General features: G+C 43.4%; 1 protein-coding gene across 1 annotated transcript in view; it reads left to right on the forward strand.

Annotated features, from left to right (window-relative positions):
- Window positions 1-15,101, forward strand: part of spns2 (SPNS lysolipid transporter 2, sphingosine-1-phosphate) — a 125,721-nt gene that overhangs the window by 70,189 nt on the left and 40,431 nt on the right. The window contains exon 3 of the mRNA XM_060912930.1: window positions 3,907-4,043. Coding sequence (XP_060768913.1) covers window positions 3,907-4,043 — 137 coding nt within the window. The remainder of the gene's footprint in view (window positions 1-3,906; window positions 4,044-15,101) is intronic.

Here is a 15,101-nt window from a genome sequence, read left to right on the forward strand (position 1 = left end):
ACAGATGAGGAAGTACATATGTAAACATTTCCTTCCATAATACAATAACAATCATGTACGTAGTTTCTATTCAGGGTGTTGTACATTACTTAGACACACCTTGCCCATCACTTTGGACATTAATCACAAATTAGTCACCGAGACTATTAGGAAGAAGTTCACTGTAAGTCCCCATCTTACTCAATGACACATGGCATCACACCAAAAACAATCGGTGTTAATGTTGTCTGATGATGGTATGAGGATGTTAAGTTGATGTATTATAAACACTGATGACACATTGATGAGATATACAGGGCTGAGACAAACACAGGAACTCGTTTGTGTCCATCCTGTGGATTGCAAGTACGTTCAGAAACAGATGCTTGGAATACTTTAATATGCAGCATGTTTCATATTTACTTTGACTTACAGAGAAAAAGCAGTGCTTTTTATCATAAATACGATCACTTTTTAATATGAACCTAAGTCAAAGATATACATTTCATGTTAAAACACGCACCATGTGATGGTTCCACTTTCGAAGCAAAGCACTTTGACCTAAACAGACCGCAGGAGTTAAAACCACAATACAGTATAACTAGAAGTTTACAAGCTTAACCCATTATTTTACAAAATGAGTCTTGCGGACACCAGAGCATTTCTCCTTTTTGCCCAAAGCCTTGCTCCATCAACCAAAAACAACACACTGTTAGTGCTTACAGCATTGGTAATTGTAGCTTTTCTCAAAAAATTGGAAAGCTATCACAAATCCAAAGCAGTCATCAATATTTAGAAGAGAGAAGTAATATATAATCGGTAGGTTATTTTAAAGCACTGCATGTCAACAAGTTCACATTATACAATGAATGGAAAAGTCACTGGTATTTAGGATTGTTTAATAAGTACCTTATAAATCTCATTTATAGCTTATATCTCAGGGCTGCACATTTCTATGGGGTTCTATGAGTTACAGAACCAATCAAAAGTTTGGACACACCTACTAATTCAATGTTGTTATTTTTTTCTTTATTTTTATGAATTAAAAGCCACTTCATATCTTAAAGTAACGATGGATGTCATTTCACTTTACTTAGTTGAGTGATTCTTGACATAATACGGATTACTACAGTTGCGGTACTGAATAGGGCTATTTACTGTATTTTTATTATTTACTATTTCCTGTTTGATCTCGCTCATTAAGAAGGCAAGAAACTCGTCCACTGATTAACTTTTGACGAGGCACATTTGTTAACTGAAAAGCATTCCAGGTGACTACCTCATGAAGCTGGTTAAGATAATACCAATAGCGTGCAAAACATCAAGGTAAACGCTGGCTACTTTGAAAAATCTAAAATATGAAACGTTCTGATTTTTTAAACACTTTTTTGTTTACCACATAGTTGTATATATGTCCCATTATGTTATTTAATCATTTTAACATCTTCACTATTGTTCTACAATGTAGAAAATAGTCAAAATACAGAAAAACCTGTGAATGAGTAGGTGTGTTCAGACTTTTGACCGGTCCCGGACCTCTGAATGTACAATTTTCAACTGTGAATCTACGTGGAATAATAAATTCACCTTTATCTCCATTTAAAAAAAAAAGATGATTAATAATGAGAAAACGCACTCCTGTTATGCCATGTTGCTAGCTCACTGGTTAAGCGCTAGCAAGCTAGCTCAATTTCTCACAGCAGGAGTTTAGTATCAGAGTCCCATTTTTTATGGTCATATTTTTAGTGATTGTTATAACTATCCAAACTTAATGAAATATATCAAGGTTTTGTTTACTGCCAACATTAGCTTTGTTTTCTGGCAAGCTACTTAGCATATATACTTAGCACTTGCACCTCTATTCATGAAAGAAATGGCTGTTAATTTGGTAAAGTAAAGCAAAAAGATTGAATTAACACATATTGCATAGCCCAACCTCTAAATTATATTTTATACCTCAAAAAAAAGAGAGAAATCTTAGTTTCAGACTACTTTTCCTGAAGTCACTGCTAGCTACTTTAGCATGAATTAGCTGACCAAATGACTTTAATGTGGTTATACAATGTGAACTTTGACTTGGAAAACGTAGTTAACGGCGGCACGGTGGTGTAGTGGTTAGCGCTGTCGCCTCATAGCAAGAAGGTCCGGGTTCGAGCCCCGTGGCCGGCCAGGGCCTTTCTGTGCGGAGTTTGCATGTTCTCCCCGTGTCCGCGTGGGTTTCCTCCGGGTGCTCCGGTTTCCCCCACAGTCCAAAGACATGCAGGTTAGGTTAACTGGTGACTCTAAATTGACCGTAGGTGTGAATGTGAGTGTGAATGGTTGTCTGTGTCTATGTGTCAGCCCTGTGATGACCTGGCGACTTGTCCAGGGTGTACCCCGCCTTTCGCCCGTAGTCAGCTGGGATAGGCTCCAGCTTGCCTGCGACTCTGTAGAAGGATAAAGCAGCTAGAGATAATGAGATGAGATGAGAATGTAGTTAACGTGATTTATGAGAGCTTGGGTGCATTATCTATTTTTTATCTCAGGCTTGAGAAGGGAAGCTTTCAGGACCAGATTTTGAACAACAGTGTTTGGTTGACTCGTAGAAATATGCAAAATGTCATATGAAAATCTATGTCCTTCACACTAGTCACGTTCAACTGTGTAAGCATGACATTTCACATCCGTGCGTGAGTTATACTGTAGAACTCTGGTCGAGGTTGAAGATGCGTCACTATACTGAACCTCCCAAAAACAGTTTACGCCCAAGACTTATGCTTTCTTAATATAGACTTGTACCTAAGAACTGCTGCTGTAATCATAAAGGCTGTACTGAATATCTTTTCAATACAGTACTATGTGATATCTTGTATTGTTTCCAGTTGTACTAAAGTAATGAGTTATAATCCTACTATCCGGTGTCACCCTGAAGAGGATGAGTTCCCTTTTGAGTTTGGTTCATCTCTCGTTCCTCGTGTCATTTCAGGGAGGGTTTTATTGCCATCGTTACCTTTGGTTTGCTCATGTATGCATTCCGATTTCTGGAAACCAGCTTTGTGAAATTGTCTAGTGTTAAAAATACTATCCAACTAAAGTTGAATTGAGCACACACCCGTTTCTTACTATATCTTTACAGAGATCATGTTGAAATAGTGGTGCTTACATTTAACTCCTGCTGTTAAGACTTTAAAGCCTCGAAACAAATAACTCCACCCTGATCACAGTCCAATTCTGACAGCATTGTGAATTCATTTTCTTCTTCCTATTTTGTTTCTATTCAGAGTCACCCTGCTTGTTTGCGTTATCAAGTCAGCATCTAGTGTAGTTGCTGGTCTCTATAGTCACATAACCCATTGTCTTTTGGAAAACTGAATTTCATTTCCGTTTCCACGAGATCCCTCTTTCTGTAACTAGCAATAGAGAAAATGAAATGCCAACAGTGGAGTTTCAGTGCACACTCATGGCTCTTGTAGCAACTGCAGTTTCGCTGAAGATAACAGCTGTAATTTGAGGTGTCATATTGTGTATCGTGAGCAAATATCCATTCATTAAACTTCTCATGAACACGAGAAATAATTTCTAGACCTTCTCACAACCTTGATCATAAGTATCTACCTTGGACTAGCTGTTGCTTGGACACAGGATAGAGAGCAGCAGGGGCTTGTGGGAGGGGAGTGGGTTGTAAAGCCGAATCAAGCCTTGAATTGTCCTCCCACGTTAGATTAGTGTACCAAGTTTGATGGATATTGGAGGATCTACATGCATTTAAAATTTTCATATAATTTCTCTAATGGTTCATGTGATTTGCACAAGAAGACCTCTGAAGCACATTCATCTGTCTATCTATCATGATTCTGGATTTGAAAAAAAAAAGTGCTATTATGTGTACCTATTCTGTGTAATAGGTGTTGTACTGTATCTCGTGAAATTTCTCATTTTCTCTCACAGTTTTCATCTGTAGTTTCATGGTGGCGGCACCCATCTTTGGTTACCTTGGTGACCGATTTAACAGGAAGGTCATTCTGAGCTGCGGCATCTTCTTCTGGTCGGCGGTGACACTACTGAGCTCCTTTATCACAAAAGAGGTAAGAGGTCTTCTTCATATGATCGTGAGAATAAAACTGTCTTCACATATATATCAAAAGTTTGAACAGGAAAAGGTGACTTTGACATGCTCAGCAGCTTTTCATTAATTGCTTTCAAGCGCATCAGTGTCGGAGCTTGAGATAAATGTGGTCCATTTGGTGAAGCAGAAACACATAATGTGCTGTTAAAATCTAGGTCATAAACTTACTCATTAAGGCCTACCAGCACTTAAACTTATAGCACTTAAGTCCAAAGATAACGGCTAACCCAGAGGTGGCGCACGAATACACTACGATTTAACAATTAGGATGTTTCAAGCCGCCCCGTGGCCGGCGAGGGTCTTTCTGTGTGGAGTTTGCATGTTCTCCCCGTGTCCGCGTGGGTTTCCTCCGGGTGCTCCGGTTTCCCCCACAGTCCAAAGACATGCAGGTTAGGTTAACTGGTGACTCTAAATTGACCGTAGGTGTGAATGTGAGTGTGAATGGTTGTCTGTGTCTATGTGTCAGCCCTGTGATGACCTGGCGACTTGTCCAGGGTGTACCCCGCCTTTCACCCGTAGTCAGCTGGGATAGGCTCCAGCTTGCCTGCGACCCTGTAGAACAGGATAAAGCGGCTAGAGATAATGAGATGAGATGTTTCAAGCCAATCTTTTATTCTTTAAATACTCCTGGACTTTACATGATGAACCATTAGAAATAACATACACTGTACGTAGATTAATAAATTAATTGATTTTTAATACTAGAAAAAAACAGCATGACCTAGGAACATTTGCATACGTTGACATCTTTAAAGGAAATCCGAAGTCATTTTTAAACTTGCTTTATTTCTTAACGTGTTATTCAATTACTTTTTCGGTTTTAGTAACCTTATATCGTAACTCGTATTGGCAACTAATTGCAATTAAATATACTTATCGGCCTATTCGTTTTTTTAGTCATGTTGAATTTAGTTCGTTTGGTCCACGGCAGGCGTCGCTTATCCGCGCGATCTTCACGAGACTTCGAAACATGAAGTGTCAGCACCGCCATTTTGAAAACTGTTTTCCAAACGAAATATTGCACAAAAACGAGTTTAAATGACGATTACTGCCTACTGTTTTTCAAACTTTCCTGACTGCTATCAAAACAAACAAAAAACTTCCGGCTTGATTACGTCAGCATTCGAAAGAGGGCGCGCACATCTTTTGACAACGTTGGCAGATGTTGGTCACTTTTGATTTCCGCTGTACGTTTTACTTCCGTCCTACGATGTCTCGCACAGGTCTCAACAAATCTCGTTTACGCCCATTGCTTTGTCACATGGACTGATTATATTACAGAGCATATTTCAAACACTCATAACTTGCTATAGCAGTGACAAAATAGCTATCAAAAATGCATTCCGATATTTAATAAAATGAGAAATAGAATTTTGATGATAAAAAAAATTGCCTTCAGTTCTCCTTTAACCTTTTAAAAAACTCCCAGGTCTTTTTGCCATCTTTTATCCCTCTTTCCTAGAGGTGCTTCATGTTACCACTTTTGAATAGCACTAGCTTGAAATGTTTACGTCTCTGTCCAGTCGCACTTAAACATTGTTTTTTTTTTTTGCCATCAACTTTTATTTAAAACAAGCCATGTTGTCAGTTCACTGTTCAGACCAGAGACGGTATCTAAAATGAAAAATATTTGAAAATCTGAGATATTGTCTATAGCCCTGTAGCTTGTCTCTGGACTGATGAGCTGCCTTCAGCTAAATAAGTTACAAAATGCATGCGAGTCGCTGCTACAGAAGCTCAAATGTTTCAAAATCTATAGTAATTTTTTTCATATTTATCAGTTCTATTACAGTACTAGGTTCGGTCTAATGAAATACTTTGCTGGGTTGCATCCAGACCGCAGTCTATCACTTAATGACCCATGGTAAATTTTTTTAAGTAGTGTTATATTCCCTCCATCCCACAGGTTTAATCTATATCTCAGCTGGCAGCCACTTAATGTGGCCACCTGGGTAGATCACATCATGATATGGCTGAGCTTTTAGTTCAAGTTAAATATGTGACCGTTTGCGTTCCGTAGTCCCTTTCTTTACAAAAGCACTTGTTTCAGTATCACAGTTTAGGTGGGATTTATTACCAACCCCTTCAGTCAAACTCGGACAGGATTTAAGATTCAGGATCGACAGCACACATTAACATGCTTTGTGAGCTGTGTGTGTGTGTATGTGAGAGAGACCCAGTCTCCCGAGAGGGCATGAGACAGTCATTTAGAGTGACTGCTAATTAAGAGAGAGGCAACAAAATGACAGGAATGTTTAGCGTGGCCCAGAATGAGGGTGTGTACAGGGCAAATTTTGATATTTGACATTGAAAATTGACTTTCAGACCATTTTCTGGTTTCTCTCTAACATGCTAAGCTGCATTTGTGTGTGTGTGTGTGTCAATATCGAGGAAAAAAATGACTGAGGGATGAGGGACTGACTCGTTATAGCTGTTATTCGGTAGATAAGAGGAAATAGATTATTTTGCCGATGTTCCACAACATTAAATGTAACTGTAAATGGATAAAGGTACAATGTCATTGATTAATAAATTTAAAGAAAGTAATTGGCAGGAAAAATTGCTGTGGCATGGCAGGGCTTGTTATTGGAAAAGAATCCGCTTCGTTGTGGTTTGTACACCTCTACTCATTCATAGGTTTTTCTGTATTTTGACTATTTTCTGCAGTGTAGAACAATACTGAAGATGTCAAAACTATGAAATAACACCTGGAACATATGGAATTGTGGTAAACAAAAAAAGTGTTAAAAAACCACAAATATTTCATATTTTAAGGGCGGCACGGTGGTGTAGTGGTTAGCGCTGTCGCCTCACAGCAAGAAGGTCCAGGTTTGAGCCCCATGGCCGGTGAAGGCCTTTCTGTGTGGAGTTTGCATGTTCTCCCCGTGTCCGCGTGGGTTTCCTCCGGGTGCTCCGGTTTCCCCCACAGTCCAAAGACATGCAGGTTAGGTTAACTGGCGACTCTAAATTGACCGTAGGTGTGAATGTGAATGGTTGTCTGTGTCTATGCCCATGTTTACATTAGACCGTATCAGCGGATCATCAGATTAACGTTTTTAAAATGATTAGTGTGCACACAGCAACACCAATACACGATTTGCGTGCACACAGCAACACCAATACACGGATACGCTCGGCTCCGCAGGCATCCTGCGCTCCAAATCACTCCACCCTGAACAGCGAGTGCCCTCTGGAGGGTGCGCACTCCGGCCCTGCGCAGCTCACAGAGCGCGCGAGTGAAGTGCACAAGCTGTGATTCGGGACTGAGCCGCTGTGTGTGTGATCCCAGCGCATATCACTTACCATTTGCAAGTGGAAGAATGGCAAGCCTAAAGACAATCATAACTACACAATGGGCAGTATTTGCATCAGTATTTGCAGTATTTTCATACTTTTATACTCTTTAATGAAAGGTGATACAAGGCGGAAGTCCGCGCCGTTTTTCAGCAGTCGCGTCACATGACCAACGCCAGCGAATCAGGAAGGTGGATGTCACAGTGACGTTGTCCAATGACGACGCCAGCTAGAGCTCAGCACAGCGTATCCGCGTATTCTCAATGTTTACACAGCACCGGATCAGACACGATCTGGATTGAATACGTGGACGCTGGCGGATTCCCGTTTCCCGGCATTTCCAGGCGGTTTAATGTAAACGGACAGTGCATCCGCGAAGAAAACGAGACAGATACGGTCTAATGTAAACTTGGCCTATATGTCAGCCCTGTGATGACCTGGCGACTTGTCCAGGGTGTACCCCGCCTTTCGCCCGTAGTCAGCTGGGATAGGCTCCAGCTTGCCTGCGACCCTGTAGAACAGGATAAAGCGGCTAGAGATAACGAGACGAGATTTCATATTTTAGACGCTTCAAAGTAGCCAGCGTTTGCCTTGATGACGCTTTGCACACTATTGGCATTATCTTAACCAGCTTCATGAGGGAGGCACCTGGAATGCTTTTCAATTTAAAAAAAAAAAAGTCTGCCTCGTCAAAAGTTAATTAGTGCAATTTCTTGCCTTCTTAATGAGTTTGAGATCAAACAGTACATAGTAAATAATAAAAACACAGTAAACAGCCCTATTCAACGCCACAACTGCAGTAATCCATATTACATCAAGAATCGCTCAGCTAAGTAAAGAGAAACGACATCCATCATTACTCTGACATGAAGTGGCTTTTAATTCATAAAAATAAAGAAAAAACATTGAATTTGTTGGTGTGTACAAACTTTTGACTGGTACTGTAAATTTCATTCCTTGAATTAAAAACACTTTTCACTTGCAATAAAATTAGTGCAAATATAAAAGGTTATATAAACATAACATGATAGTCCTCCCTCCTGGCTCTTCCTGCCTTTAGTAAGTAAGTGAGTATCTTTCACATAGCTATTTATTACCATACACCGACCTTCTGCCCTACAGCTGATGAGCTCATCTCTAAAACTCCCACAAACTTGCATCAAGACTGCTCATACCCGAGAAGATCAGCTGAGCCCAATCGATAAAACTCTACAAGCTCATCTCAAGATGAGATTCTTTTGGATTAATTAAAACTAGCATTTTTGGGTGATTACACTGAACTTAGACAGCAGCGTTCCTCTTTTTTTCCCGAGCTACATTATCATAATCTCTCTTTTTAACAAAAGACTACATCTGCAGCTGGGTTGCTGATTTGTGGGTGTTCATGTAGAACGTTTCGAAAGTCATGTTTATGTATGCAATTTTCAGGAATAAGAATGCAGCTCAGCCGTTTACACATCCTGAACGAAAATAAAACCAGAACTGTCTTGTTCCTCAAAAGCCACAATATACGATTAACCTGATTTGACTCATAACCTTTGCATATAAATAAAAACAAAGTGCAAAGTGTCATAGTGGTGACGCAGGGAAGAGAAAAAAAAGTTTGCTTGAATAGTTTGTGCATAATTATCTGCTTTCTCAGCTGAACGAGTTGAAAGGATTTTCATATTCTTATATTCAAAGGCAAAACTCTGTTTAGGATCCTACATTGGATTTTTCGTTGGTACATGTAGGAAAGGGGTCTAAATAAAAGTATATCATTTTCACATCTTAGTTTCAGTTTTCTGATGTTTAGAATATTAGCGTCCCTCTCTCTGATTCTTAAATGCCACTTTAAAGGCTGTATAGTGCATTATTCTACTACATCATTATGTTATACCCTTTGTAGTGAGCATGCATAGGTTAAATACCATATAGCTTGCTTTTCACGTTCATATTATAAGAGATCAGTTGAAGATAAATTTGGATGTGGATTCCTAAATATCTGGAACAAAAACATTGTGGCTTAAAAAAAACAACACACCTTTATAATTTTGACTCAGAAAAATTATTCTGGGGCGGCACGGTGGTGTAGTGGTTAGCGCTGTCGCCTCACAGCAAGAAGGTCCTGGGTTCGAGCCCCGGGGCCGGCGAGGGCCTTTCTGTGCGGAGTTTGCATGTTGTCCGCGTGGGTTTCCTCCGGGTGCTCCGGTTTCCCCCACAGTCCAAAGACATGCAGGTTAGGTTAACTGGTGACTCTAAATTGAGCGTAGGTGTGAATGTGAGTGTGAATGGTTGTCTGTGTCTATGTGTCAGCCCTGTGATGACCTGGCGACTTGTCCAGGGTGTACCCCGCCTTTCGCCCATAGTCAGCTGGGATAGGCTCCAGCTTGCCTGCGACCCTGTAGAAGGATAAAGCGGCTAGAGATAATGAGATGAGATGAGAAATTATTCTATGGACAGTCACTGGATATGAGCAACTGGGTGCTCTAATTGATTGGCTATTCTACAACTAGGATATCAGCTTATATATCGTGAATAGAGAAAAACAAAATGGCAGAGCATGTTGGTCAACCAACCAAGGATGAAATAAAAACTACTTGAAAACAAAACCACAAAAAAAGGAAGAAAACTTGGAATAAAAATTATTTTTTCCCCCCAAGAATAATTATTGCATTTTTCACAAATTGCTACTGTCGTTTCACCGGTTTGTTTACATTCTAAGCGGAAATGATTGTCAGAAGTTTTTATTTATCGAATTTGCAAAAAATAAAAATGCTCTGCTCCTCAAAATCCAGTGAATATGACTCAATCTCGTTGTACATGGCTTATCAGCTCATGTACAACTCCGCTTTCGTGGAATAACTGTTAATTAGCCCATAGCATAACAACACAGTGTAGCGCTGCTGCTAACATACCGTCCGTTCCATCCGCATCAGTATTAAACTCCTTACAATTTAAAAACATTTAAATGAAATAATTTAAAAGGAAATCTACAACCCTAGTATGTATGCACCTATTTGCATGATCACATCTATCCACCCTCCACGTGTGTTGCTGTTTAATATTTGTCTCAACCCCACATCGCCAATTCTCCCCTCCTCCTTCACTCCTCCATCCTTCACTCTCTGCAATGCAGCTTTCTGCTCCTACACACACACACACACTTTCTGTTCCAGTACAGCAGCTGCTATAAGAACCAGTTCAGTACAGCAGGACATGAGTGTGTATGAAGGAGGATTGCCCAGCTTTACTATCAGTTGCATCTGTCTTTCTGGTCACGTACTCCAGAGTAATTCCCTATACCTGCTGGGAATTACATAACACATGACAATAAAAACACAGTAGTAACCCCACCCTTTTTCTCTGCACTGGTATATTGAAGGCTGTCAGATGGTGCAAGGGATGGATAAAAAACAAAGGATAAAGACTGGAACATGGGGTGAGGAGACAAAGCTGGACAACCTTCATAAGAGATGAGAAAAAAAAATCATTATTGCTCATGCACGACCACATGAATACCATTACTCCATTACTAAGAACTGCCATCGACCGTCTCAGGGTCCAGTCGTGCTCGTGGCTCGGATTAGCAGTGACGAAACTAAACAAATTTGGAAGTTCACTCACAAATAATCCAGTTTTATAGCCACCTCTAGAGAAATTAAAGGTGATTTCATCAATTAAAGGTTTGCTTTCTTCTTCAGGAACTAGCAGCTGTCTTCAGCTTCATGAAATCAACCCAAGAGACATCATACATCCGAGAGTGCAGGGTTCGATTGTGTGAAAATCTCATCTCTCATCTCATTATCTCTAGCCGCTTTATCCTGTTCTACAGGGTCGCAGGCAAGCTGGAGCCTATCCCATCTGACTACGGGCGAAAGGCGGGGTACACCCTGGACAAGTCGCCAGGTCATCACAGGGCTGACACATAGACACAGACAACCATTCACACTCACATTCACACCTACGGTCAATTTAGAGTCACCAGTTAACCTAACCTGCATGTCTTTGGACCGTGGGGGAAACCGGAGCACCCGGAGGAAACCCACGCGGACACGGGGAGAACATGCAAACTCCACACAGAAAGGCCCTCGCCGGCCACGGGGCTCGAACCCAGGACCTTCTTGCTGTGAGGCGACAGCGCTAACCACTACACCACCGTGCTGCCCTGTGTGAAAATCATTAAGAGAAATCCTGTATTTGCAACATTTGTTACCTGTAGTGCTGTTAAATTTGGCTGGGCATCCTGCAATTGTCAGAATGCAGGCACTTACGGATGTATGTGCAGGGGAGAGTGGGGAGCAAACTGGAAACAAAGCTAAATCGCAAGACAAGAAGCGTAGTCAGAAAGCAGGCAAGGGTCGGTCGATCGGCAAACAGGGCAATAGAGGCAAGACAAGTAATGCAAATAAAGAGAGATAGCAAGGGTCAGAAATACTAGTCGGGTAGAGATTGAACGGCTTGGCATGGACTGGAGAAACACAGAACAATACTTCACACTGAACGTGTGTGTGTGTGAGAGAGAGGTGTTAGGACTAGGACTGTTTTGGCCTCTAGAGGCCGCTGTTATTTCCTTTTCATGTCGTGTTTATTTTGGCCTCTAGAGGCCGCCACTGTTCCTGTGTCTTGTGTTTGTGTTAATTGCCTAATTATCTTCACCTGTGTCCTTAATTAGTTTGTCTATTTATACCCCTGAGTTCAGTCCTCTTGTCACGGAGTCTTTGTGCTGTTATGTTTATCTCCAGTTTCCTTTGTACTGTGTTTTTTATCTTCTTAGCTTTTGAATTTTTGCACTTTGCTTTTCTTTTGGATTATACTCTTTGGTTTTTTTTTTGTCTTTTGTTTTGCCCTGTATATAGTGTATATAGTTTAAATAAACCTTTTGATTCTTTTTCTACTTCCGCCTCACGCCTCTGCATTTGAGTCATCCCCCTGGTGGCCTAGTGGGGGTTTGCTGGATTATCACACCAACGAACCAGGTTCGAATCCCAGCAAAACCCTAACAGAAAGACTCCGTCATGACCGACTCAGCAGAGGCTGCTTCAACTGTCTACCCGGCCAACCTTCAGGGAATTATGGCAGCTTTGACACGCTTCGGAGCGACCATGGACGCTCATGGACGTACGCTCACCAGCCAACGTGAGGCCCTCGCTCGCCACGAGGAACTGCTTCAGCAAATTGGGAAAACCCTGGCACAGCTGACATCTCTGCCTGCATCTCCTGCTCCTGATCCAGTTCCTGATCCAGCTCCCACTCCTGCTCCAGTGCCTCCTGCAATGCTGCCTTCTTCACCTCGCGAACCCAGCCTTCCTGCACCACAGAGGTATGACGGCAAGCACAGTGAGTGCCGAGAGTTCCTTACCCAGTGTCAACTCACCTTTGAGCTTCAGCCTACCACCTACACTACGGATCGCCGCAAGATTGCCTTTGTGATCACCTTATTAGCTGGTAAGGCGCGAGCCTGGGCTACTGCTATCTGGCAAAGACAGGGACCTGAGTGCTTTGATTTCCAGCTGTTTTCTGAAGAGATGCTTCGGGTCTTCGATCAGGCAGACATCAGTACCGACGCAGCCCGAAAGCTCATGTCCATCCGGCAAGGAGGATGCGTCGCAGATTACGCCATCTCGTTCCGAACACTCGCAGCAGTAAGTGGATGGAACGAGACTGCCCTGGTGTCAGCCTTCCACCATGGTCTGTCTGACCCCATCAAGGACGGTCTGGCCTCTATTGGATGCCCAAGTGACCTCGAAACCCTCATCTCACATGCTATTCGTCTGGACAACAGGATGAGAGAACGCCACCAAGCCTTGAGCCCCCCCAGCCTCCCTACCTCTACCTGGAGACCGTCTACCTCCTTCAGTGACTGTCCAGAACCCATGCAAGTGGGTCGTACTCGCCTCTCCGCATCTGAGAGGGAGCGCAGAAGGAGGGACAAGTGCTGCATCTACTGTGGCAAGCCTGGTCACTTCCGAGCATCATGTCCCGAACTCTTGGGAAAAGGACCGCCCCGTCCAGCCGAGGGAGGGTTGTGACGGGGCCTACCCTCTCTCCCGGACTCCCTGGCCAAGGAATCTACATCCCGGTCTCCATCTCCTGGGGTGAGTCTGTCCACTCTTGTCAAGCTTTGATAGACTCAGGGGCGGCTGGGAACTTTATGGATATTCACTTCGCCCAAAGCATCAATATTCCGACTGCACCTCTTGAAGTCCCACTGTCTGTGTCTGCCCTCGATGGCCAAGCGTTAGGTGATGGAAGAGTCACCCAAGTTACTTCTCCAGTTTTCCTCCAGTCTCAAGGTCACAAGGAAGAAATATCCCTGCACCTGATTCCTTCACCTGAGTTCCCAGTTATTCTAGGCCTTCCTTGGCTTACTCGCCACAACCCTCGCATAGACTGGGTAACAAGCCAGGTTGTGGAATGGGGCCCTGCATGCCATGCCTCTTGTCTGCTCTCTAGCTCTCCTGTGTCTCCTGCCAAGCCCCCTGATCTCACCGAGTTATCTCAAGTTCCCACAGAGTACTGGGATCTCAAGGAGGTATTCAGCAAGAGCAGGGCCGCCGTTCTTCCTCCGCACCGGGCCTACGACTGTGCCATCGACTTGCTCCCTGGGACTACCCCTCCTCGTGGCAGACTGTTTTCACTCTCTCAGCCAGAACGCAAGGCCATGGAGGAATACCTCAAAGATGCCCTGGTCTCTGGGTTTATTCGACCCTCCACTTCACCTGCTGGAGCCGGCTTCTTCTTTGTCGGCAAGAAGGATGGGGGGCTCCGACCATGTATTGATTACAGGGGCCTGAATAAGATCACTGTGCGCAACCGATATCCCCTTCCGCTGATGTCCACAGCTTTCGACCTGCTCCAAGGCGCCACCGTCTTCACCAAGTTGGACCTACGGAACGCATACCACCTCATCCGTATCCGACAGGGAGACGAGTGGAAGACTGCCTTTAACACCCCGTCTGGGCACTACGAATACCAGGTGATGCCCTTCGGACTCACCAACGCACCAGCTGTTTTTCAGGCCCTAATCAACGACGTCTTAAGGGACATGATTAACCTATACGTTTTTGTCTACCTCGACGACATCCTTATCTTTTCCAAGACCGTGCAGGAGCACCGCCACCATGTCCGCCAGGTTCTCCAGAGGCTGCTACAGAACAATCTGTTCGCCAAGGCCCAGAAATGCGAATTTCATGTTCCCGAGGTCTCCTTTCTGGGATTTATTGTACGGACAGGCCAACTCCAAATGGACCCTGCCAAGACCCTGGCCGTCCGGGATTGGCCTACTCCCAAGTCCGTTAAGGAGGTTCAGCGGTTCTTAGGATTCGCTAACTTCTACCGCAAGTTCATCAGGAACTTCAGTTCTGTGGCAGCACCCATGTCAGACCTCACCAAAGGGACAGGTGGATCTTATGGCTGGTCTCCTCAGGCAGAAAAGGCGTTCAAAGACCTCAAGGACCGCTTCTGCACGGCACCCATTCTGGTTCTCCCGGACACCTCCCAACCATTCATCGTGGAGGTGGACGCCTCGGACAGTGGTGTCGGCGCGGTGCTCTCTCAACATTCGGAAGGAAAGCTGCACCCCTGCGCTTACTTCTCCCACCGCCTGAGTCCTGCTGAGTCCCGGTACGATGTGGGGGATCGAGAACTGCTAGCGGTCAAACTGGCCCTTGAGGAGTGGAGGCACTGGCTGGAGGGAGCACAACATCCATTCCTGGTTTGGACTGACCACAAGAACCTGGAG

The sequence above is a fragment of the Neoarius graeffei genome, chromosome 28, assembly GCF_027579695.1.
Source record: "Neoarius graeffei isolate fNeoGra1 chromosome 28, fNeoGra1.pri, whole genome shotgun sequence".
NCBI lineage: Eukaryota > Metazoa > Chordata > Actinopteri > Siluriformes > Ariidae > Neoarius > Neoarius graeffei.